The 25,770-nt window shown below is 39.0% G+C and overlaps 2 protein-coding genes across 2 annotated transcripts; both read right to left on the minus strand.

The window, feature by feature from the left end:
* Positions 1-2,407: 2,407 nt before the first annotated feature.
* IFRD1 (interferon related developmental regulator 1) lies at positions 2,408-24,479 on the minus strand. The gene is made up of 12 exons (XM_081800226.1): positions 24,194-24,479; positions 19,924-20,028; positions 19,694-19,778; positions 18,669-18,793; positions 16,775-16,932; positions 14,047-14,097; positions 13,780-13,958; positions 13,586-13,694; positions 10,413-10,547; positions 5,943-6,071; positions 5,431-5,526; positions 2,408-3,160 (listed from the first exon to the last, which is right to left on the minus strand). Exons 1-12 carry the CDS (start codon positions 24,282-24,284, stop codon positions 3,071-3,073), a joined length of 1,353 nt encoding a protein of 450 aa, XP_081656352.1. The 5' UTR covers positions 24,285-24,479; the 3' UTR covers positions 2,408-3,070.
* Positions 24,328-24,529, minus strand: LOC145716508 (uncharacterized). Its single transcript, XM_081800228.1, has one exon. It carries the CDS (start codon positions 24,484-24,486, stop codon positions 24,328-24,330), a length of 159 nt encoding a protein of 52 aa, XP_081656354.1. The 5' UTR covers positions 24,487-24,529.
* Between the last annotated feature and the right edge of the window lie 1,241 nt (positions 24,530-25,770).

Below are 25,770 nucleotides of genomic sequence, written 5' to 3' on the forward strand. Positions count from 1 at the left end.
ATCAAAGACTTGAATCATGGAATGCTGGTGCTCCAAAATTAATGTTTGAGCCTCAAAATAAAGAACTTAGTAGGCAGGGACCATTTTAAATTCCTTTAAACCAGCAAGATTAACAAAGAATCAAGGAATGAACTGGCCTATCATACACCATTTTACTACTTTCCAGAAAACTCAAACATTTGTATACTCAAACATTTGATTACTGAGTCCCCAGTAATCCTTGTTGAGCAACCGCCTTTAATTTCATGAAAATGTACCCATCTATAAACTTAATATGCAGATTAACACTCATTTCTCTCTTCTTCCTCCTAACACCCCAGTAAAAAGGCAGAATAGGTATAAAAATTACAAAACCACAAGAATGAAAATTGGAAGAAACAATACTGAACAAGATTTCAACAAATGTATTGAATATGGAAGAGACCGTGGTTGTTAGCCTGCCTTCGCAGGACTCCAGAGGACGATCACTAATGAGTGAGGGGACCTGCAGAATCCAGGCAGGCTCAGGAATTGGAGGCAACATGAAGTATGGAGCAAAACACAGGCAGGTCATTTCATGAACATTAGAAAACTGCATTACAGAAATCTCCCAGAAAGAAAAATATATGAATGAAAAATAAGGTCAGAGGCTGAATCCAGCTGCTCTAGTTGTCATGGGGTTTGGGCACAAAGAAAATGTGTGTGTGTTCAGTTGGGTTTTTTGGTTTGGGGGTGGGGTGCCGTGCAGGGCAGGGTCAAGAACTTACAAATATTTTCCAGATTGCCAGGGACCATCAAAGCACAGTATCAATTTTAGAACACTAAAGAGCCTCTAACAAAAAAACAAATCAGAAATAAAAACTGCATCACACTTTAATTAGAATAGAGCAACGCCTTTGAAATTCTTGATTATTTACCTGAAGTTTTATATGCCAATCCATACTACCTTTCAGACATGTAGTACTCTCAAAGTAACTGACCTCGGGCGCCTGGGTGGCTCAGTCGTTAAGCATCTGCCTTTGGCTCAGGTCATGATCCCAGGGTCCTGGGATCAAGTCCCACATCAGGTCCCCTGCTCAGCGGGAAGCCTGCTTCTCCCTCTCCCACTCCCCCTGCTTGTGTTCCTGCTCTCGCTCTCTCTGTGTCAAATAAATAAAATCTTAAAAAAAAAAAAAAGTAACTGACCTCCCATGCACCCATTTCCGGAGTTACTGAAGGAAGTGTTCCACTTTAACAAGTAAGTAATCTAATAACCAAGACATAGGGCCCAGGAAATGCAGACTCCAGCCCAAGAGAGGAAAACAAATCCCAGGACGATGAAGTCTCAGGAAACAGCTGTATACATGGGTAAGAAAGAAATTAGTTTAGACTAAAACAAGTATATAGTAGAGCTTTGACCATGTCGAAAACAGATTTAAAGAAAGTTTTACCTATTTGGGACTGTTTTGGAAGAATTAGTGATGTGTATGTAAAACCAAGACAAAATGTTGAGAATGGAAATACAAGCACAGTAAACTAGTTCAGGAATGAACACAGAAATGTGGTCGCTATAATGCAATGATGCCAGTTTAATGAAAAAATACTGGGAGAATGAGAAAAAAGTAAAAAGGCAGAAACCTTCATCTATCAAATAGGAAGCTGTCAGAGGTTTCTAAACATAGTAAATTATAAATAAGCAGTATAAGCCTATTACTCAGAAATCTGAAACCAAGGCACTAGGAAAAACCTCAAGGCTGAAATGCCCTCCTAGGAAGGGAATGGAAAAGGAGGAGCCAGGAGCTAACATTTTTCCTTACAGTCCTTGCAGTACCATTAAGCTATGTATATAGATCATTTAATAAAAATTCATTATTTAAAAGTATGTATACATACAGGAAATTGACAATTTAGGGGGCAAAAACACTACTTGCAATCTCTTTTCCACAGTTCTAACCTACTTGGGAGTACAAGGAGGTGACAGCATGCACACTCAAGTTCTGGATTCGAAGGCGGTCTTCCTCTGCACCGGATCTGAGGGGTGGGCCGGACACTCGCAGCAGCAAGAGCGCCCCCTCAGGCCAGCCCGTGTGCAAGGAGGGGCCCCATCAGACCTCCCAGAGATGTGGAAAATGCAGGAGAGGAAGAACGCTAGTTTGTGAAGTACCTTCAATGATTTTGGTTCTTCTCTACAGTGTACATGCTTCCCCACCCCTCGTACCTCTTATTACTGTTTTCCGTATCAATACCAAAGAAATCAGTAACTAGAATCCCAATGATATGCTATAATATTATTCTACAGTAATATTCCCAATGACATTGCTACATTTTTTTCATTTATTTTCATGTGTCCAAATATACAAAGTAAGTTTTGTCTCACTCCCTACCTAGGTTGGTCATTTTGAACTCTACTTCAGACCCATAAATGTTTCTTCTACTAGAAAAGAAGCACTTTTTATGTGAAAAGATCTTTATTTCAAAATACAAGAATATAGCAGATAAAATGTGTTAGTACCCTCAGAGGTCAACGTTAGCAGCCTTTCTGGCATATGCTAATTCTTCATGAACTCCCAAAAGCTGGACTGAATGACCTTTAAGTGCAGCTGTTAAGGTCTCATGGTATAATTCTCTATGTTGATCCCAGTGACAAAATTAAATTAGGTTCCATTTAAAAGTTAAAATATAGCAGCTTTTCCAGAAGAACTAGCTCCCAAAACTGTATCCAGAACTCACCTATCTAACATCTTAAAGTTAAATACCTTGTATATTTACATCATTATAATCAATATTTTTGGACAACCACAGTATAAGAAATTTAACCTTGGGTAATAGTTTTCCTCATTATGAAATCAAGTGAAATACTGTATTTTTGCTCTCTTCATAAATAGAAAATGACCAAACATTACACTTTATTTATGTTTAATGATTTACAGAGAATATTCAATAATCAGAACTCACCATTTGCAATACTGTACACATTAAATTATAATATAACCCCTGCTACAAAAGCTATCTAAGCTGACCCTAGAGAAAAACTGTCTCTAATTTAAATACATTAGAAATTACCAAAAAAAAAACACCAAAATTAGAAAGTGGTCTTCCAAGTGCTGAAAATCTAGAAGAATTCTCCAACATCTGCTCTCTTATCTCGACATTTGCTTCGAGCTTTCGTTCGCGCTTTGAAGGCTGCGGAGTTATACAGGTGCTGAAATGAAGGAAACGAAAACACACGCGGATCACTAAAGCTTAAGATAATCTGATAAAGACAAGGATGAATAAAAATCACAAAGGAAAGAAATGAGCTAACTCAACCTTATCAATATTTTATTTTATTTATTTATTTTTTTAAATTTATTTATTAGAGAGAGAGAGTGAGAGAGAGAGCGCAAGAGGGGGTAGGGTTAGAGGGAGAAGCAGACTCCCCGCCGAGCAGGGAGCCCGATGCGGGACTCGATCCCGGGACTCTGGGATCATGACCTGAGCCGAAGGCAGTCGCTTAACCAACTGAGCCACCCAGACGCCCCTCAACCTTATCAATATTTTAAATGTTTATAAAACACACACAAAGAACCAGAGGGAAAATTAACACATAATAGATGATAGATGTTCTGTATTAAAGAAAAAAATATTAATCAAATATGTAAAATACCAAGAAAATGCCAACAAAAAGTTTTAAAAAATGCATCAACATTTAATCTGTTCAAAGAAAAAACACATCATGAACTAAAGTGAAAATACCCAAAATATCCAGTTAATTAAAATAGCAAGGAAAAAAATAAGGTTCCATCTTAATGCCAATTAAACTAATGAATATTTTAAATCATAAAATTCAATGCTGTCAAATATGTAAGAGCTACATGCCTTCATTCATTACTAGAAATAATTAAAAATGACAGAGTAACTTTAGAAGGTAATTTGGCAGTACATATCAAAAAAGTCATAATCTGGCCCTATATTCCCATGTAAAGATTTCTTCGGAGAAAAAATTCAAAAGAGAAATAATGTAAAGATACTAATACTAATCCAACAAACAATTATATGACCATAAAAATGATTAACTATAAAGAGTCTATAAAAATATAATTAAGCACTTCAGGGGTACCTGGGTGGCACAGTCGGTTAAGCTCCGACTCTTGGTTTCGGCTCAGGTCATGATCTCAGGGTCGTGAGATCAAGCCCCACACTGGGTTCTGCGCTCAGCACGGAATCTGCTTGAGATTTTCTGCCTCTGCCCCTCCCCCAAATCGCACACTTACACGCACTCTCCCAAATAAAAGCTTTAAAAAAAAAAATACATATATGATTAAGCACATCACTCCCACTAGTATGGCTATAATTTAAAACAAAACAAAAACAAAAAAGCCAGAATAACAAGTGTTGATAAGGATATAGAAATTGAAACTCTCATACACTGCTGGTGGGAACGCAAAATGGTTCAGTCCCTATAGAAAATAGTTTGGCAGTTCCTTAACAAATTAAACATATAACTACCATATGACCCATCAACTCCATTCCTAGGTATATACCTAAAAGAATTGAGAACACGTGCTCTAACAAAAACTTGTACACAAATGTTCACAGCAGCACAATTCACAATGGCCAAAAAGTGGAAACAAGCTAAATGTCCATCAATGGATGACTGCATAATCATGTGGTGTATCCATCCAACACAACGGAGTATTATTCAGCCACAAAAAGGACTGAAGTACTGGTATGTGCTAGAACATGGATGACCTTAGGCAACATAATGCTGAATGAAAAAAGCCACACAATAGGTCACACATTATTAGAGCCTATTTATATGAAATATCCAGAAAAGGTAAATGCAGAGACGGAAAGGACACAAGTGGTTGCCAGCAGGTGGCGGGGAGGGGAGAGGGGAGAATGGGAAGTGGATACTTAAAGGTATAAGTTTTCCTTTTGAGGCGATGAAAACATTTTGAAACTAGACAGACAGTTGTACAACATTGTGAGTGTACTAAATGCCCTGAATTGTACACTAAAATAGCCTGTTACGTGAATTTCACCTCAGTAAAAACATAAAAATATAATTAAGGATTTTTGAAAGGTTAAGTGACATTGTAAGTAACATCACAAATCTCTAAGCACATGTTTCCTCAACTTGCAAAATGAATCTGGTACTTACTAAGTAGGTTTAGTTATCTGATACAAAAGAAGCACTATGTAGTAAATATTTATTCTTTAATAAAGGAGTTAACAGAATGAAAGAAAACAAAAAAGGAAAATACTTTCTATGTTAATAGGATTGTGGATAAAATTTATTCATTACAAACCCTCCGTACTCTAAATGCAGTTAAGTTTCTACAATTTTAATACAGCTGTTGTGTCTGAAACAGCATGAGGCACCAAAGGCCCCCAGACTCCACTAAATGCCTATCACCTGGTAGAATCAAAGCGTCAGCTCCACTTTTCTTCAGGGTACTTAGTTCTGATGAGAACAAAAACAAAACCTACCCTTTCAAAACGAGAAATCTTCATCGTTTTAAGTGTTGCAGCATCAAGCATCACCGGGGGTCCAAGTTCAAATACATTACGAAGGAATTCATTTGACTTCGGTAAAATAGAAAGGTAATAAGGCTCATTATTAAATATCAGCTCTTTTTTACTACATAAAGTGAAATCTGATTAATAGAAGTTATGTGGAGCTTATAAATAAGAACTTAGGTCACTTATTTTCTGTTTCTCTTTGTAAGACTAAATTGTTTCTAATGCCTTGAGTCCAGTAAAGTTATGAGGAAAGCAACAGCGCTCTACCGAATTTATAGATGCTCCACCGGATTTATACAATACAAAAAGAACAGTTTCATACTTACTCAATTCTACTTTAAAAAATAAATGTAAAATAAATACATAAATAAATTGTAGTTTTGTATTATGCTGAAAGCATTCTGCCCATTCAGTGAACTACATTCAAAACTGCTCCCTAATTTAAAAGCAAACACACAGAAAAGAGGTCACTCACTCACCTGCAAATGATACTGCATCCCTGATCCAAGAACTTCCTTAAAGGTGTCATAGGTATGTTTTTTGACCCAGCAATCAATATACATTCGTTCAGGGCCAAATTTAACAGTTTCTGTTGGAAAATCCCGTTCCTAGACAACAGAAGAACCAAAATTTTAAGAGGAATTAAGATGACTTAAAGAGATCCTACAAAAATACAATTTCTAAACAGACACATTTACGTGCTGAGGTAAGAAAACAGTTTAAACTGATATTTCCATCCCTGAGATGTGAATAGACTAGAAAGTATTATCCTAATAAGGGTGTAGAGCTTGTCTAGTTGTCACAGACTTGGCACAACTGAGTTCGGATAAATATTACTGGCCAAACCACATTGTTGTGAATGTCTTTAAATTTCAGTAGCACACAAGAAACCTGAAGAAAAAAAACAGTTTTCTGTACCGGTCTACAAATGGGGGGTGAGGTGGGGAGGGAGGAGGAAGAGGTGTCAATGATAAGATGCCAGTGGTGGAGCTGAGGGGAAGCAGGGTCGAGGGAACATAAATGGGGTCAACAGACCAACCAAAAAGTAGAGGACCAGCAACTGCAGGGCTCCAAGGGTCTAAGAACAGGCTTATTAAGAAAATGAGAGCGGGTGCGACTGGGTGGCTCAGTCGGTTAAGCGTCCGTCTTCAGCTCAGGTCATGATCCTGGGGTCATGGGATCGAGCCCCACATGGCTCCCAGCTTAGCGGGGAGCCTGCTTCTCCCTCTCGTTCTGCCTCTCCCCCCACTCATGCTCTAATAAATAAAATCTTAAAAAAAAAATGAGAGGGAATACCTGACTTTAAGACTTCAGAGATGGAACAATTTTGCCAGAAGACAATTTCTAAAGTATAACCCTGAGAGAGAATCAAGTGAATGGAAATAAATGGAAGTAAAGATCACTGGAACAAATACAGGATAGGGTTTTCCAAATGCACAGAGGAGTCACCCAGAAAAGGGGGCAGAACTTGGGATGAAAAACACTGGCCACTCCATTGTTTGATGAATCATGACTATGAAAGAGTAACAGGAAGAGAACAGGAAGAGATCACCAGGGACAGGAGAAAGGAGACGGAACCTGATCACTCCAATCGTCTTCCCCACTACCAGCCCCCTTCTTTCTCAGCAGACACAGCATCTAACATGGAAGAAAATAACGTGAACTCTAGACTTACCCAAGTGCGTCACTCATTGGCTTGTCATTTTAGCAAGTAATTTAACCCCTTTGGGTCTGTTCCCCCGCTCGCCAAGTGGGGCTTTCCATCCCTCTACCACAGTTATTACAAGTGTAAGACAAAGTCTGTGAAGCACACAGAGTGCCTGGTCTGTTACAATAGCTCAAAAAAACCCACCAGGGTTCTATTATTTCAGCCTTCCTTATTTCAAAAAATACTGAGACACCAGGAAGGAACTCCCTCTAAACTCAACTGCATCCTCACCAACTCCTCTCCTAAATCTCTCCAGTTCAAGGCAAATCATACCGTTTACATCATACTCTCAATCTTTCATTTATATTTTCAAATGCTCCCTTCTCCACAGGTTCCTTCTCCCATAAACCCCATCCAGCATCTTAAGCAAGACACAATAATACACCCTCCCCCAGTCCAGTGGTCAACTCTCTTCCCCACGTTTTAAAAAAGAACAGTTAAGACACACCATCTCCACTTCTTCACTTCCCATCCACTTTTCAATCCAACCCAGTCAAGCGTTTCTGCCATCCCTCTACTGAAGCGGCACCTGTAAAGGTCATCCACCAATGACCTAACCGAAAAATCCAATGGACACTCTGACTCTCTCTCACTTGCCCGTCTGCAGCACTTGGCCCTGATGAAAGACAGCACAGTACAGTGGGTTCACATTCCAGCTTTGCTACTTACTGCTCTTTAACTATGCCTTTAGTCTCTGTTTTTCCTTAAAAAGATAATTCTGTTGCTTAAGTGTTATAAAGGAACTGAAATAAGAAAACTGTATGTCAAGGCACCCAACATATTAAATGCTTGCTGATTTAAGAAATACATGATCTTAAAGAATGATTCCTTAGTGAAAAGAAATGACAGGCAGCAACAACTACATCTAAAATGGAGAATTCTCCTCTGTAGCAGTTTAATAACCTCCATCCATCAAGGAAGCAGCATCCTTCAGAAAAAACTGGGTTCCAGTCAAAGCAAAGAAACAAACACCTAGCGAGGCTGTAGGGCCAGCCCTTTCTCTGGCAGGTACATTGAAGCAGAGCTGGAGCACAGGAAAGCCAGTCAAAGGGTAGGGGAGGAACAGAAATCCTGAGACGGAGAGGAGAGGGTGTTTAAGGCCTGGGAGGGAGAACACCACAGGTCAGAACTGTGAGGCAAAGAAAGGGCTTTTACTTTTTGTAGTGCTGGGCAAGAGCGATGGGCACACGAGAGACCTGTTAAGGCTGGTGTACACTGAGATTTGGCTTGTGTCTTTCTCAGGAGAATCAATACTGTGTGCTGTGGCTGGCTTACACTGATGGATTTGTCAATAGGGTCTGCTCAGATCCTTTTGACTCTTAAAATCTATTATCCAGAGAGAATGCATCCAGACAGAAAATGTGATGTTAGGTCTAAACCAGAAAACCCACAACATGCCGTTATCTTATCTTTGGAGGCAACATTATCCAAATAGAGGAGTAGTTTGTAAAGATTTTACTTATTTATTTGAGAGAGCGAGCGAGCACGAGCAGGGAGAGGGGCAGAGGGAGAAGCAGACTCCCTGCTGAGCAGGGATCCCCATGCGGGACTCGATCCCAGCACCCTGGGATCATGACCTGAGCCGAAGGCAGATGCTTAACCAGCTGAGCCACCCAGCCATTAAGAAAATGGCTTAATCTGGGGATACCACCGAACTAAAATTTTAAGATCAAAAGGATGAATTGTTAACAGAGATGTCTGCTCAAGTTTGGGGATTTTATTTTGTGTTTTAGATTATAAAAACCAGAGTAAATATAAAATATTATTATAATGCAATTAGAGTTAGCATTAACCAAAATGTTCAGATCCTAGAAGATCTCAATACTTATACCCTAGGTTTTACTTAGATTAAAATGAAGAAAGTAGTTCTTAAGCAGGCTGTGTATGAGAATCACTGGAACATTTCAAACCTGGACCTGAATGGGGTCTTAGCATCTTTATTTTTTTTAATTCCCACTCTAAATTTTCATATACATGTCAGGTTGATGACTCTGGTGACATACTTATTTCTAAATGAACTGCCCTATCAGATAGCAAGAACCTGAGATATTTATTCTTTATATTCAAGAAATACTTCTTACCTGGCAAAAAAAAAAAAGACTTAGGTATTCTCCACAGTAAAACTGCCCATATCCTGCAGTTCCTTTTAACCGTGCATTCTATTCAAATCCCTGAAAGTTTCTTTCTTTTTTTTTTTTTTAAATATTTTATTTGACAGAGAGAGACACAGCGAGAGAGGGAACACAAGCAGGGGGAGGGGTACAGGGAGAAGCAGGCTTCCCGAAGAGCAGAGAGCCCGACGTGGGACTCGATCCCAGGACCCCGGGATCATGACCCGAGCCGAAGGCAGCCGCTTAACCGACTGAGCCATGCAGGCGTCCCCCCTGAAAGTTTCTAAATCAATTTATTTGCCAGGTAGATTGAAACAGGTTAGAAGACTGTAGAACGTACTCAGGCATCAGATGATTTTAAACCCTTATTTAAAGGCTGGGTTTTGTTATTTCAGTTTTTAGCACGTAGGCTTCCCTGAGAGAATACAAAGGTCTTTGTTTAAAGTACTGAGGGGTAGGCAATAATCTCCACTCAGAAAAAAACTGTACTAAATACCTATGTGCTAAGCACCACTGCTTAAATGATGGCAAGTACAACAAAGTGAAATATGCTTTTGTAACTATAAAATTGTCGTATTTTTTTTTTTTTAAAGATTTTATTTATTTATTTGACAGAGAGAGACACAGCGAGAGAGGGAACACAAGCAGGGGGAGTGGGAAAGGAAGGAGCAGGCTCCCAGTCGAGCAGTGGGCCCGATGCGGGGCTCGATCCCAGGACCCTGGGATCATGACCTGAGCCGAAGGCAGACGCTTAACGACTGAGCCACCCAGGGGCCCCGAAATTGTCATATTTTTTAACCTAAAAAAAAAAGTACCTTTATGCATCAGAATTAAATTTTCCTTTGTTTAAAAAAAAAAAGTCATCTTTATGTATATTGTTAAAAACCAGGCTTAAAAGGAGGAAACTGTTTTGATCAAAAGTGAAGTTCAATAAAAAAAAAAAAAGACCCAATCATCCAGTGTAGCCTAAAACAATCTCATTTCAAAATGAGTAGCAGGTGCCTGGCTGGCTCAGTCAGTGGAGCATACAACCCTTGATCTTGGGGTCATGAGTGCAAGCACCATGGTGGGCACATGCAGTCTACTTTAAAAAAACAAAGGAGTAGCCATTATAGCATTAAGAGACCTACCTCCACTGCCCTCAGGATGTCTCTGAACACCGATCGCTGCTTTCTCTTGTCCACTTTGGCACGGTGCTTGTTTCCATCTGTAGCCAAGGCCCTAAGCATCTGCGTCAAAGATTCCATGTCTTCGTAAAAAAAGTCCTGGTCAGGAAAAACAATTTTGTTTAGTTCGTTATTGGGTTCCCCCACCCTCAATCTTTCCTAGTGCTAACAAAGAACACTCCACTCTGGAAAATACCCAGCAGGGGTAAAAACAGCACCACAAATCTCTGAACTCTTTAAAGATCTTGGTGCACAGGCACACATTAATGCATTTATAACATCATGCAAAAGTTTTAATCCAGAAATGCTGACTATAAGATGATATACTACCACTAAAAAGTTAACATTCCCCTTCCAAGTATATCCAGATACATTCAACAAATACTTATTGTGCTGTTGTGTGCTGTTTCAAGACATTCCTGGGATTTCAAAGAAGTTCAGTGAAACTGAGATACCACAAATACCAACACAGCTTCTATTCTTTGGCTCTTCAGTCCCCAAAGCACACAACCCCAGAATTCCAAATATTCTTATTCCAAAAGTACAAGCTATCAGTAATGCCTAAAGCACCTAATTTCTAATATACTGGCCATATTTCAAATAAGCAATAAAGCATTTAAATCAAATTGAGTCATTAATTACTCAAGCTAAGAAAATATTTTAATCCCTTTTGAAGAGAAGCCACGAAATGTATTACTATTTGCTATTACTTTGATTTGACCCCCCTCCAACAAAAAATTATCCAGCCCAGTAATATATCAACAGTGCAGAGGTTGAGAAATCCCTCTGTAATTGACCTCTGCAATCAGGAAAACTCAATCTAGTTTACAGTCTGAATCACTGAGTTCGATATAGTACTAACTTGGAAAAATAAATATTAAATATTGTACGGAAATGTCTCCCTAACATGTTTGGGCATTAAAAAGAAAGAAAATGTAAAACATAAAAAACAGTCCATAACTAGCTTCCAAAAGCCAATTTACTGGAGTTCAGGATAACTCTACAGTAAAACTATATGCCCAGGGACAAATGGGCTCTTGGAGGTACAAATAAACACTTTAACTCCTATCAATAATATAAAGAAAACAGCATAATCATTATCACACAAAGGTGTGTGTGTGTCTGTCTGTCTCTTTCTTGCAGCACTTCCCACATCAGGTTAGGTGGGGGATAAGAAAGGAAGAACTGGGGAAGGTCTGTCTATACTATATTTCGGTATATTTTCTTGAGTCGGCACATTATGTGGCTCCCAAGATCTTTAACTCTGCCCAGTAAATAGTCTTTGTCTTACTATAGGTTATGCTAGAGAGCCCCTAAAAGGCTACTACTAAAAGATCACTGCCAGAAGGGGGAGTTAATCCTCACTTTAATGAACAGTTACGGTAATAACCACCACTTACACTGTATCTATCTATGTTCTCAACAACCCTATAAGGTAGTTACTATTTTATTCTCCATTTTAAAGATACCGATACTGAGGCATAGAGAAGTTGCCCAACATCATCCAACTAGTAAGGGTGGAAAAGAGATATGAACCTGGGAGTATGGCACAGAGTGCACTCTTACCTGTTTGGTTATAGAGCAAACAGAGAGCTCTCACAAATAATTCCTAATTCTTCATGTCAGCTTATAATCATCTTAGCAAAAAGCTCTGTATATTTCAATGCAATGAATTTGCTACCAAAACCCTAATTTAAATCAGCCTATGTATTCATCAACACACGGTTTAATTAATTTTTTGAACACCCTGTAACTACCCCCACCGCAACCACACACTCGCTCCTTTCAAAAAGCTTACTTAACAAAAATAGCAAACAAAACACTAGGCTCTGTTTTGTAACCCAGGTCATTTTTGTCCTTAAACAAGGACTTATCCAAACATGTTTAATCTGATCTGAGTTCTCCTAGCTATCTCATATGATTTATTAAATGCAGAGAACACAAGCTATGTGAGCAACAATAAATGTATATTTACAAATTTTTTTAAAAATTCAACATGTATAATTTAAACTGTATTATTACTTTACTTTTAAGATACACTTCAGAGGAAAAAGAAAAGAAATTACCATTTCTCGCCCACCGAAGAACAGAAGATTAAAAAACTGGGACATCTGGCTTCTGTGCCTTGAGGTTAAGGAGCCATTAACTAGTTCAATAAAATTAAATTGATTGCTAAACTTGAGTCAATTTCTCATGTAAGTAGATTCATTCACTACTGAAAGCATTAATAACTTCTTTCCATTCCTACCCTGCTATCCTTCAAAGAAAAGGGGAGAGGCTGGGGGAAGCCTAAAAAAGACACTTCCCAGATATTTTTAAACACAGGACTAGAATGGAATTATTCACTGTTAAATAACATATTTAATTCCAGAAAAGGTTTCATTCCAGAAATATAGTCTTTGTTCTTACATTAAAAAGCAGCTAGTAAGTAAGCCAAGGTTCACAACAGAGGATACAAACCAGGGTGACCAAATGTCCCAGTTAGCCTGAGATGAAAGGTTTCCTGGAAGACAGAATTTTCAGTGCTAACCCTGCAACAGAACCAGGTAAACTGGTAAAGTTGGTCACCTATCACAAACTCAAATACCTTTGAGAGCCAAATTGAGGTAATAAACATCCATGGACAGACAGTGGGTGGGGAACTGCAAAGCACATAATCCAGTCTAAAGGGCCATGTTTGCTTTCAGCTTTGGCTTAGAGAAGTTAAACAACCGTGACTAAACTCATCTGATCTCAAACCTATCTCGACTCAGTATTTCATCCATTTGTCTGACATTTATTATAAAGCATCCATGACTAAGTCACCTTAATGTGCCCTGTGTCTGAGAAATCCAAGCAGATCCACACAGACTGTAGTAGACAACTCTCTCCATGAGTAATAGCGTCCCTAAACTTGAGTTCTACAGACAGCAATAGTTAAGTGTAATAAACTACACTCAAATGTTGCTCTATCAACCCCTACCCGTTTATGCTCTTAAAATTTTTGTATCACCACCGCCAAGAAGCAGGGCAATCAGTCACTTTATTCTCAAGGTGGCCATACTCCAAAGTTATCATCCAATTCTTAATTATGAAGAGAATGGCAGAATAATGGTCCTTGCGACACAATCTTTTTCCTCTATTCATCAGATACTTACACTCTCCATCCCTCTGGCCAATTCAAACATAAGTGCCAAAGATTCACCAGCAGCTATTCTCATGTTGACATCATCAGAAGAGAGGAGGCTTGGAAGTTTATGGAAATGCCTAAAAAACAGTCATTACTGTGTGAACACAATCAGTTATGTCAATAAATGTTGTTTTTCTAAAATATGAAGCTAAGAGTACATACATCTCAAGCTTTTTCTTCACTTCATTGATTGGGCATATGGTCAGTAATAATGTCCATGCAAGAAGAGAGCTGATATGAAGCACTGTATTAGGGGTGCTGCATATAACATTAGTGTCTTTCTCTTTGAGATAGGACTTGGTGAAGATACTTTCCAAACATTCCAGAGTTGAATACAGCTCCTAATGCATAAGAACATGAAATAAGGTAACCACCTTCAAACCACATTTGAAATGTGCAAATAAGAGGAGTCAAGGGTTTTCTACTTACAGTAATGTCATCTGTAGCAATAAAACAGCAAACACCAAAGCAAGTTGCACACTAAAAAATAAAAGAAAAAAAAATACAGACATTAATGTTTATAATTTTCTTATTATTTCCATATCTTCCTGCTTTTATAATTCAATGTGAAATTTTTCTCAACTACACGACTACATTGGTCCCAAGCATAGAATAAAAAGAGAGAGGGGTGCCTGGGTGGCTCAATGGGTTAAGTGTCTGCCAGGGTCCTGGGATAGAGAGTCTGCTTCTGCCTCTCCATCTGCACAGCCCCCCTCCCCACTCATGCTCTCTCTCGCTCCCAAATAAATAAAAATCTTAAAAAAAAAGAATACAAAGAGAGAAAGAATACAGGATCAAGAATTAAGGGAAGTGGGTTTCAGCCCAATCTCTGCTACCAAACTGACAATACAACTTTAGGAAAGTTACTCAACTTCTCCCAGGTCTTCCTTCTTTAATCCAACAGATCCTTTTTAAACTTCCAACTCCAACTCAAAGACAGAGATGAAGTCTGCACATTGGAGATAAAGAAGCCTACTCTATTAAAAACCTTTAAAACACATTAAGTTTGTTTTAGGCTTTTAAGCATTTAAAACCATTTATATTCATCTCTTTTCACGGAAGACTCTACTATGAAAACTTCTAAAAGAAATCAGTTGCCAAGAAATAAGCACACCAGGAGCAGAAATCTAAAATTTAAATAACTGTCCTCAAACTTGCCACCTAAAGAAGGGTCTTATTAATTCGGATTTCACTTTTTTCCACATATGCTGAAAACTGGTCAGGAATCCTATAACTGCCTTTTGTTAGGGGAAAAAAGAGGCTTTGAAACAAGTGATGACACTACAGGATTACCACGGTATAAGTTACCTAAGAAAACAGAGCTCAGAATACAAAATTTATATACAATCTGCTTGCAACATAAACGGGAGCCATTAGTTTTCAGAACACTGCTCTAAACAAATAAATCCTATGAAAACAATTTCTAATCTGTGAGATTTTTTTTATTCTCTCCATTTCCCTTTTCTCCATGTTTTCACTAAAATCCTCTCATCTTGTTCCAAGTGCCACTAAAGCGTGAAGTCTTTAAGTCACCATTCACACACCCAACTTCCCGGTATCCTGAAGACATTTGTGGCATTCATCTGTTCAGTGTCACTATTTTATTTTCATTATTTCATCCTAGTAAAAACTGGACACTGCTAAAATTAAAAAGTAGTCTAGGCATTATTCTCGATAAAGGAAACTTCGATCTATAATCGCTCGTCCTAAACAAGCAGCAGAGGCAAAGCCACAGCTCTCCTTTTGAGGCTTCTAAGACAAAAAAGGTAGCTTCACAATTAGAACTGCCTACATTCCTTCTGCTAATATAAGACTGTCAAGTACTTTTTTTTAATTCACAGCAAGCATCAAACGTATTAAAAAAAATGACAACATACCCACACGCAACGAAAATTAAGGGCTCACTACCAGTATCCACCCAACAGTGTTTTCTGTCAAACATTTCAAAAATACCTCTATAGTCCTGCATGATTTAAAAGTTGCATGAAAACCCAAAAAAAGGGGATAAAAATGTAAACAGCAAAAGCTTAATTAGCTATTTTGGGATTACGAACTGCTAGAGGGAAAGAGATTCCTATGAAGTCACCAAAATTCTATTTCTTTGCCTCTGGGGAAACAGCTTAACTATTCCAGCCTCCATATAGTTGGTAAACCAAGGAACCGGTCACTAAAGTGATGTGTTCTGGCCTAAGCATCTGTCTTCTTTCTTTCCCCATCTAGCCACCATAGCTGCCATATGGAGGACCTAAAGGTAGGACAGAGCTGCAGGATGGACACCCAGGGACTCTGCCAACTTACACAGTGATATGAGCACGAAATAAACTTTTATTAAACCACTAAGATTTCAGGGTTTATCTGATACAAAGATCAATGTCATCTACTTTAAGTAATACTAAAGGGAAAGCTAATGTGAAAAGTCAGTATTAAAAGTATTAAAAAGTTTCAAACTTGAACTGGTTTCTTGTTAAGAAAACAGCGTAAGATTCAAATCTACTAAGATTAAATTCTTAAGATCCAATAAGATTCTTAAGATCCATTAAGATTCAAATCCACTTTCCAAACCCAGAAAGATGTTTGTGATAATCACTTAAGCACACCAAAAAAAACAAACAAAAAAAACCCCCACAATCTAAAGTCAACTGTGATGAGTGATAAATATCAAACAATTAGAGAATGAAAGGTTTTTCAAAACTCATGACATGACCAGATGAGTATCTCACAAGTTACAGATTCCCACATCTACTCAAATCCACCACCCATGGAAATAAAGCATTCAGTTTTTTCACAAGGACTTGTAGGCCACAGCAGCCAAAGTTTTTTAAAAATACCTATTATGTTTCTTTGAATAAAAAATAACCACCCAATAAACACTGTCTAGATCATTTAAGTTCCAACCAAAATTATTCTTCAATCATCCTAAATAACTCAAGATAGCATAAAGATGAAGAGATTTGCTCTAGCTGGGATGTTCTATGGTATCTCAGAAAATTTAAGAAAACAATTGTCCTATTAAGTCTGCTCACTCAAACTAAAAGGCAAATGCAAAGAAAACGTTAAAAATCTACTATTTTAGAAATGTAACCTTCCTAGATCATTCATCAGAGTATCTGGATATCATGCCTAGACAGATTTATAAATTAAAAAATCATTGACTTACAGTTTGCCTAGCCTGGATACTAGCTGTCCCATCACAAATTATTTTCTTTAGGATTGGTCCAAGAGTTTTTAAAACCTCTTCACTTTCAATTCCAGGGCCCAACTGAATACAAAGAACCGCTGCTAATGCTGCAGCCGCACGCTGCTCATCACTCTTACCTATGAAAACAGCAAAGGTGAAACCATGAAAAATTGTTTGGAGAGGACTAATTTATTAAGACAGCAACTTCCCAAATTTGTACAATTCCAAAATATTATCTACCGTTTACAAAACCCCATAATACATTCTAAGCTTTGACATGAGCTGCAAACCTAGTGAGCTCAAACTCTGGAAACCGACCTGTCTCAAATCCTAGATTCACCACTTATTAGCCAAATGACTTACAACTCTTATTCTCAAAACATATTTCCTCAGCAGTGAAATGGAGATTAACATCTGTCTTAAGGGAGCACTATTAACAAGTCAGCAAAATAACATGTTTCAAGCTGACCTGACCTTCCAGATCTTTCATGTACTCATAGAACAGTGCTCAGGTAGCCTTTGAATTCGTCTCTCAAGCATTTCAGATGTATGCAGCCCATGAAGTAAACTAAACCTTCAAGGTTTCCCCTCCCCCAATCTTTTTTTACAATAAATAAGGGATTAAAAATAAAGGATTCCTGGGGCACCTGAGTGGCTCTGCTGGTTAAGCATCTGACCCTTGATTTCGGCTCAGTCATGATCTCGGGGTCATGAGATCCAGCCCTGTGTCCAGCTCCGCGCTCAGAGTGGAGTCTGCTTGCCCCTCCCCACCCCGCTTACACGTGCATGCTCTCTCTCTCTTTCAAATAAAATCTTTAAAAATAAATAAATAAAGGATCCTTTAAAACCATACAAAAACTGCACACACCAAATTATTACCCAACAAATTAAAAATCTATAAAATAAGCAGATTGGAATGGAATTTTTAAAGGTCATCTAATCCAACGACCATTACAGGAAATAGTTTCAAAACAGTTGGCTGTGCTATCAATTATACCACTAAGAAGTTATATAACCTTAGACCAATCTCACGTTTCCTAGGCCTGTATTCTGTACAATGAGAGAGATGGAATGGATGAAAGGTTTCCAAATACCCCTTCTATGACAAAGCTTTCACCTGAGGTAAAATGAGAAAAACAAGGACATAAAGGTAATAAGCTCATTCAATTTAAAAGAGCATGTGTGCTTCCCACATTTCTGGTGCTAGAAATATTTTGTTAATAAAGACCTAACAATAGAAGATCATTATTCTCACAATGTTCTTCCTTGGCAAAATAATTAAGCTGGCAGCCCCAGATCTTTTTAACTTTGGTGGTTCCTAAAACTGAAGTCTGGTGATACTAGACTTAATCTTCAAGGTCTCTCTTCATTCTTAAAAGTTCTATGATTATAATATGACTTCCAGAATCTCTATTACAAAGTTCTAGAATTCAAATATTCCAAGGGATATCCTGAAAATGATGTCATCCACAGGTATGACTGAGGTTTTAAGTAATTGCAAGGGAAAATGAGCTATGTGATTATAATACTTTTTTAAATTTCAGGAAAATGAAGTAGGGTGGCTTTTTTAATAATAGCTTTTGTTAAAATCTGACACAAGCTTTCAAGACTTTCTTATGCATGAGAATGGCAATCACCTCTTCCAATATAAACAAGGATGACAATCCACCACAATCCTAGTTTCAAGCTGTTTATTACATAAACAAAAACAAAGCTTCTAACAAGTCTCATTTTGAATTTGAATAAGCATGGTGTATTCCTTGACAATTGTAAAGTTAAAAGACTGAGCCAGTCTTCCATTTCCATTAATAAATATTACTCCAAAGAAGGTGGCAAATTCCTTTTTAATTCTATGCCTGACTCAAAACATTACCTTTTTTCAGGCAGCGTTCAATGCTGTCAGTCAAAGTCATTCTTCTTTCCAGAATAAATTCATAAAGCATTTTTGAAGCCAGTGCATTTTTAATACTTTCAAGAGCTGCCTGTCTTGTCTTCGCACTATTTAAAAAAAAAAAAATCAGAAGATCAATTTGGAGGGTACCATAGGTCAATGACTTATAAAAACTACACTATTTCCCTCTCAATTTCTCTTTATAGATTTGTAGATTCTTTCTTTCTATATAATTGTCATCAAGCTCTAACTATTTTTCAGTAATTTAATTTTTATCCACAATTCACCTTATTACACAGAAGACATGTTCTCCTGTATTACGTATTTAAGCAAACTCACATTTTTTTGACACTACAAAAGTCTAGACTTCATGTTTGCATCTTCGGGGCTTTTTACTTCTGTTTGTTGTAAGTCAGGTCTAGAACTACTGTGAAATAAAATTTAGCTTTGCTATTTTTCACATCTGCAATAAAAAGTGGACAAGAGGCTTAAAGCAAAGTTTAGCTGTTCTTTCCAGCTGAAGATTAACTTTTAATCCAACAAATCCATTTCAGGTGTAATCAAATACAGTTATATGCTATTATGCTAGAATAATGACTAATCTGAGTCCATTTAAATTCTAGTGGCATGTTCCTGTCTATGTTAAAAGTCCAAAGGAACAAGAAACATTAAAAGATCCAAAGTAGGGCGCCTGGGTGGCTCAGTTGGTTAAGTGACTGCCTTCGGCTCAGGTCATGATCCTGGAGTCCCTGGATCGAGTCCCGCATCGGGCTCCCTGCTCGGCAGGGAGTCTGCTTTGCCCTCTGACCCTATCCCCTCTCATGTGTTCTCTCTCATTCTCTCTCTCTCAAATAAACAAATAAAATCTATAAAAATAAAAAAAAAAGATCCAAAGTAAACAAATCAGGCTTTAGAAAAACATACTGTTAAATCAGAGAACTGTATATAATACACATAAGTGACTGATCAAAATCACACAGAAGAACAAAGTTTCCAGTATCTCCTACCTCTTATCCAGGGTCAAATCAATGAATCCCTTCAATTTGTACTCTAAGTCTTCTTGAGTTCCTTCCTCATCAAGGACTTCCGGTCCTAAGGAATAATATAAACTAACCATTGTAATTTAAGTACAAAAAAAGCAGATAGGAAACAGTGATAGTGTACCTTAGCTATAAGAATTCTTCTACCTAAAACACCCTTTTATCTAAAGTTGCAAATTTAAATTCAAAACTCATACCATCTTCAGCAAAACTGGAAGGATCGCTGTAACCACTGCAATGGCTCATTGTTTCAATTGATGCATCCTCATCACTAAAAGGTTGAACATTTCGATGCTGGCCACCTATTAGGTAAAAGAGGATGGAAGTAGATGACTATGTTGCCACATGCTCAAAAATTTAACTTGGGAATTTTTAAATTTATTTAGGAGAAATCCAGTAATAAAAACCCAACCTTATTTAAAAGGGATGATTACGCTACAAAAGAACATACTAAAATATTCTAAAATAAGTCAACTCACCTGTTTTTCACACCACCAACTGTTTATAATATACATCAACTTCAGAAATATATCAAAAACTGGTATTGTGGTTGAAGAAAGTACTTCCAAAACATGACTTCCAATCATGAAGACAATGAAAATAGATCCAGAAAGAGTATGAAATAATAGGCCATAAGAATGAGAAAAGCGTATTTTTCAAGGAGAATGACTGAGCTTAATAAACATAAACATGGTAAATGGGTTAATTTTTAAGTTATACACCATATGTGAAGAATTAAGACATTAAGAGATAGTAGTTTTAAAGATAACTTGAATTATGGGGGGAAAAAGGGGGTGCCTGGGTGGCTCAGTCGATTAAGCATACAACTCTTGATTTCAGCTCAGGTCATGATCTCAGGGTCATGGGATCAAGCCCCATGTTGGGCTCTGGGCTCTGAGTTCTGGGCTCAGTGCAATCTGCTTGAGATTCTCTCTCCTTCTGCCCCTCCCCCTGCACGTGCACGCATGCACATGCACACTCTCAAACCAATAAAATCTTTACTAAAAAGGGGGGGTAAAATAGAAATTGTGGCTTTTGATATGGTATAAAAGCCTGTTAGATGATTCACCTTTAAAAGAAAGGTTAACACATCCAACAGTTTTAAAAACATCAGGGCTGTTACTGAATAAAATCTTTTTCTTTTTAAGATTTTATTTTTTTAGTAATCTCCACACTCAACTTGGAGCTTAACTCACAACCCCAAGATCAAGAATCGTATGCTCCACCGAGACACCCAAGCGCCCCAAAATAAAATCTTTTTTTAAAACTAGAATCTTTCCTCAAATTAACTTAAAAAATAAATCCATAGTTATGTTTTGTTTTGCAGGGATTTAATAATAAAAGTATGCTAGTCACGAATTACATTGAGCAATGAGTTAAAGTCATTCCCAAAATCTGCCCCAAAAGTGACTTTGAGTCACCTGATTCACCTTTGAGCCCAAGTTCCCTTATCAGTAAAATCAAAGATTGCACCAAACATCACCAGGTGCCTATGTTCAAGAAATTCATGGCACTTACTACTTTAAGAAGAGTTTTTGGTTTTTTTTTTTTTAATCTTCTATGTTGAAACTTGCTAAGTTCAGTTTTTTGGGGATATTTTTATAGTTTTTTTTTAATCAAAATAGAATTTGGCTGATTTTTAAATCAACACAAGGTGGCAAGCAGCCTTCAAATTTGCTTGCTATCTCAAAGGAATAACTTCGCCAATCAAGGTAGGAAAAGCATAAACAATAAGCTTTGAAGCCGGGATACCATAACATATTAATCAGAGTGCTTACGGCAGGAGTAAACAAACAAATAAACCAAGATCTATGACATCATATTCTATTTCTGGATCTATCTTCATTGTCTTCATGATCTGAAGTCATGGGAATAGTCGAGAGTCATCTGATTTCTATTAATACATGTTTACAAGCAATTCATATTTTTTACTTTTCATATTCAGTCTGCTTCTAAACTGCCAAGAAGAGTATTCCTATACAGCTCTTACTCAGCTTTCTCTAAGTTTCAATCAGTTTCCAAGACTACAGGAAAGAGAAGTTAAACAAACAAAAACAACAAATCAAGAAAAAGAACCCTGTATGAATATCTGATATCTAGATCAAATTCACCCACCATGCGATCCCAAGTAATATTAGTTAGGTGACACTCTAGACACATAAAGTCCTTATATTTTAGGGGGTTTACTTACTAACAAGGTTCTGTTCTTTCATAAAAAAAGGCTCTCCTTAAGTGCAATGAAAAGTATGCATACTTGTCAATTTTATCAGCTTTCTAGAACCTTCCACTAACTTAAAAGAGAAAGAATTTAAATGGAAAATCAAAGTGATAGGAAAGTTGGTTATCTTTTGATTGTACATGTTAAGATCTCATTTGAATCCCATCTCTTCTAGATGTCATTTAAAAATACCAATAAAGTAAATGGCTTGTAAGTACAAATTTGTGACAACTTTGTCTCTTCTACTCAGTTATTATTTATTCATTTAAAAAATAATACATTCACATGGAACCAAATTAAGGTCTTAAAAAAGTAAATCCCACTGCATACCCCACTTACCGGAGGTAAGCACAGATAACAAGTACTAGCGTAAATTTCCAAAGATATTCAAAGCCTGTACAGTTTTATAAACTCATCGAAGAATTCTTTTCCATTTGTTTAAATAAGCTAAAATTCACTGTTTAAATTTACCTTTTCTACCGGGAAAAAAAAAAAAAGCAACAGCAATAAGGCTGATGAGAGATGAGGAAAGAGCCTCGAGGTAAAATTTGAAAGGCAATCCCCCAGTACCACCTGAGGTTATTCGGTCAGCACCAGGAAGAAAGGAAACTTGAGAGCCTCTGAGGGAATAAAGATTTGTTTGTGATTCGAGGAAGCCATTAGTAACATCGTTACAACTTTTAAAATGACTTTGGCTTGCTGCTTCACCATCATTTGTTCCAACAAAAGGTAAAACTTAGAGAATAAAATGAATAAGGACCTCCCAGACAATTCAAATTGACTTCAGAGGAGGAAAAGCTGAAATACAGAGAAGAATAGAGGTATCCCCTATTCACACAGAGCAATCAGATGCTACAACAAACTAATTTTGAATTTTAATCTTGATCAAGAATGAATTTCATGAATATCGAGGGCATACAATCAAAATAAAGAGCGATATAAAGAAAAGGAAAAAAAACCTGCAACTATAATAATTCATTCCTATTGTCAATTATTAAATGTTTAATACAGGAACACAAGTTTTCATGCTGCTATAAATCCCACAGGAAAGCGTTTTAAACGCCAGTTTCCAATTATCTTTAACAAGAAAACCGGTCTACTCACTAACAAAGGCGTATCAATCCGAGGATCGGATTAGCAACTGTGTTGACAAATACATACTGGCTAGTAGTAGTTTCGATGGGATAAAGTCTGAGAATTCCAATGTTTAACTTCAAAATCTCGACCAAAAAATTACTAAATGAGATGATTTCACCCAGTTTAACTTAATACTCGATTTAAGTTTAGTGGTGTCTCATAGGACTTTCCGCTTTGAAGTTCTTTTTTCTTAACCCTATATAGTTAGTAGTAGAGAATCATGAGTTCATCGAAGCACCTACCCATCCAGGAAAAGCTTCAACTTTGCAGTGAGAACACACACACACACAAAAATCTCAACTTTTGGCCAGTTGCAACCTGAGTTCCCCACCACCTCGCCCATCCCTGTCTCAGGGCACAGAACCTATAGAATGCAGCACAAAGGAGAACGCGGTTTCTGCCCCGGGGAGAAGGAGGTCGCCGGGACCGTCCGGCCGCAGAGTAAGCGGGGGCGCGGGATTTCTGCAAGTGCCAGTTGGTAGTAGGAATAGAGCCTAGGCTGGGACAGTGGCCCCGAGTCTCCTACGCCTCCGCCCAGCCAGGTAGACACGCGGGATGCCCAAGAAGGCAACTGAATGGGATGCCACACGGGCGCCTCTGCGTCACGCCGGCCCCACAGCGCAAGGGCCAGGCCTCGTGACGCAAGAGCCCGGCCAAACCCGCCGGACCTTTGGCATTCCCGAGAACTCCATGCTGGAGTCGGTGGGTCAAAGGCAACCACTGACAGCAAGACGCAAATCCTATCTCGGCCCCACCCTCCGTCAGGGTGAGAGCTCTGAAGAGCAAGCACCAGCTTCTCAGAACAGTGCCTCTCCCGCCCATCAATCCGTCACCCCGGACCCCGATCCACTCTCAGGCCCTAGAACCTATTCGCGCCCCCCCTCCCCGCCCCCAAGGCCGGTGCCTAAGAGTTCGGTTCGCCAGCCAGATCCAAATCGCGCGAGGTACTGCCCCCAAGGCACGCTGGGAATTGTAGTTCGCCAGCCAAGCAAAGCGCCCCGCCGATACATATGTCCAGAGGGATGGAACTACAAATCCCACAGTGCCCGAGGTTAAGAGACTCGCTAGCCCGGCTGGCAACTGGGATGCCGGCGGCTGGGATACCCCCTTACCTGTTGTCGCCGCCGTCGCTGCAGCTGCCCCTGAGCCGCTGCCACCACTGCCACCGCGGTGGGGAGTGTTCCGCTTCTTATTCTTCGGCATCGTGGGACGCCCGGTGCCGCCTAAACTCGGAGCTTAGCGAGGATCAGCCGATGGAGCTGCACTTTTTACTCGTGCGTCTGTGCGGCGGGCGGCTAAGAGGCGAGTCTTCGGCTAACAACAGAGGCGAGAAGCGGCGGGGGTACGAGTGGGCGGTGGCAGCAGCAGAAATCCCCGTGAAGAGCTGTGGTCGGAAACGATACATGTTTCTCTCTAGCGCGGGAGCTAAGGCGGGGCGGGCTGGGCCACGACGCCTTAAGTAGCAAGACCGCTGCCTGTCGTCACCATCTGTGGGCGGGACTCGAACTCTCACCAGCCAATCCCAATAGCTCTCCCCACCAGAGTCCTACCTCCGGTGGCCGATGGATGCTGACTACCAATCCCATGTCGCAAATCTGCCAGCAGCGCCCAGGGAGCAAATCTTCACTGCCGCACTGAATTCTGGGAAATGTAGTAAGGCTTGGGGGGAAGTTCGCTTTGTATCTCCTCCCAACGGGCTTTTCTGAGCACTTGCCTCCCTACTCGTGACCCCTCCCCTGCTTCTCAGCGGCCCCGCCTCGGAATAGACCGAGTTGTTCCCGGGCGATGAGCAATGGAGCGAGTATGCTTGATGACGAAGGCCAGCTTCCAACTGGGAGCTACGCAATCAGCTTAGCTCATCTTTGTCTCGCGGCTTGCGTTCTTCTGTTTAATCTTTCCCCTGCTTCCGTGCAGCCTCCGCCCAGGCACAGACATACCCCTCCTCGGAACACCTCCAAGGTTTTAGTTGTTGAATTAGTTTAGCGATCACCAATATCTGTAACTGAGGGGCTGTGTGCTCCCCTACCTCCAAAAAAAAGTGTGCTTTAATCTACTTAGTCGTGTAGTTCGTGTAATTCTCCTACTATAGACTAGAAAGATCTGGCGATTCTGTGTCACAGGAGTCACATTTCTACACAAGAATGAGTCCTTTAACAATTCTACCTGCCAGTTAGGAGGTCATTCTGGGATAAGAGTTGGTTTCTGAGAATTTAACAGCTGGTAAAACAAACAAACTATAAATACCAATATCACAGTGTTTTTTATTTTCCAAGGCGCTCGTAGATACGTCTTCCTTGTTACATTTGGGACCTGTATTTGGGACCTGTCATTAGGTTCATGTATTATGCTTATGATAGCCCAAACTCACTGACTCACCTCAGTGTAGGTGACTCATCCCCCACTCCACCTCTCTCCTGCGCTCCTTCTTTTATTTTCAGCTGCCTGTAGCACATTTCCACCTGAATGCGCCACCAGCACCTCAATCCAATATCGCTAAAACAAGAACTGTTTCCCTCTTCCTGTGCCCTTTGTGTGTTCACAGTACTACTATCCTCCCATATGTCCAAATTCAAAAACTCAACTTCATACATGGTTCCCCGCTTTCTTTAGTGCCCCCCAAAACAGTTTTACAATAAAACTCAAAATTCATGTCCTATTCTCCAGTCACACATGGCCTCAGTTCAAACCT

The sequence above is a fragment of the Leptonychotes weddellii genome, chromosome 12 (assembly GCF_054177405.1).
Source record: "Leptonychotes weddellii isolate Sample4059 chromosome 12, ASM5417740v2, whole genome shotgun sequence".
Classification (NCBI taxonomy): Eukaryota; Metazoa; Chordata; class Mammalia; order Carnivora; family Phocidae; genus Leptonychotes; species Leptonychotes weddellii.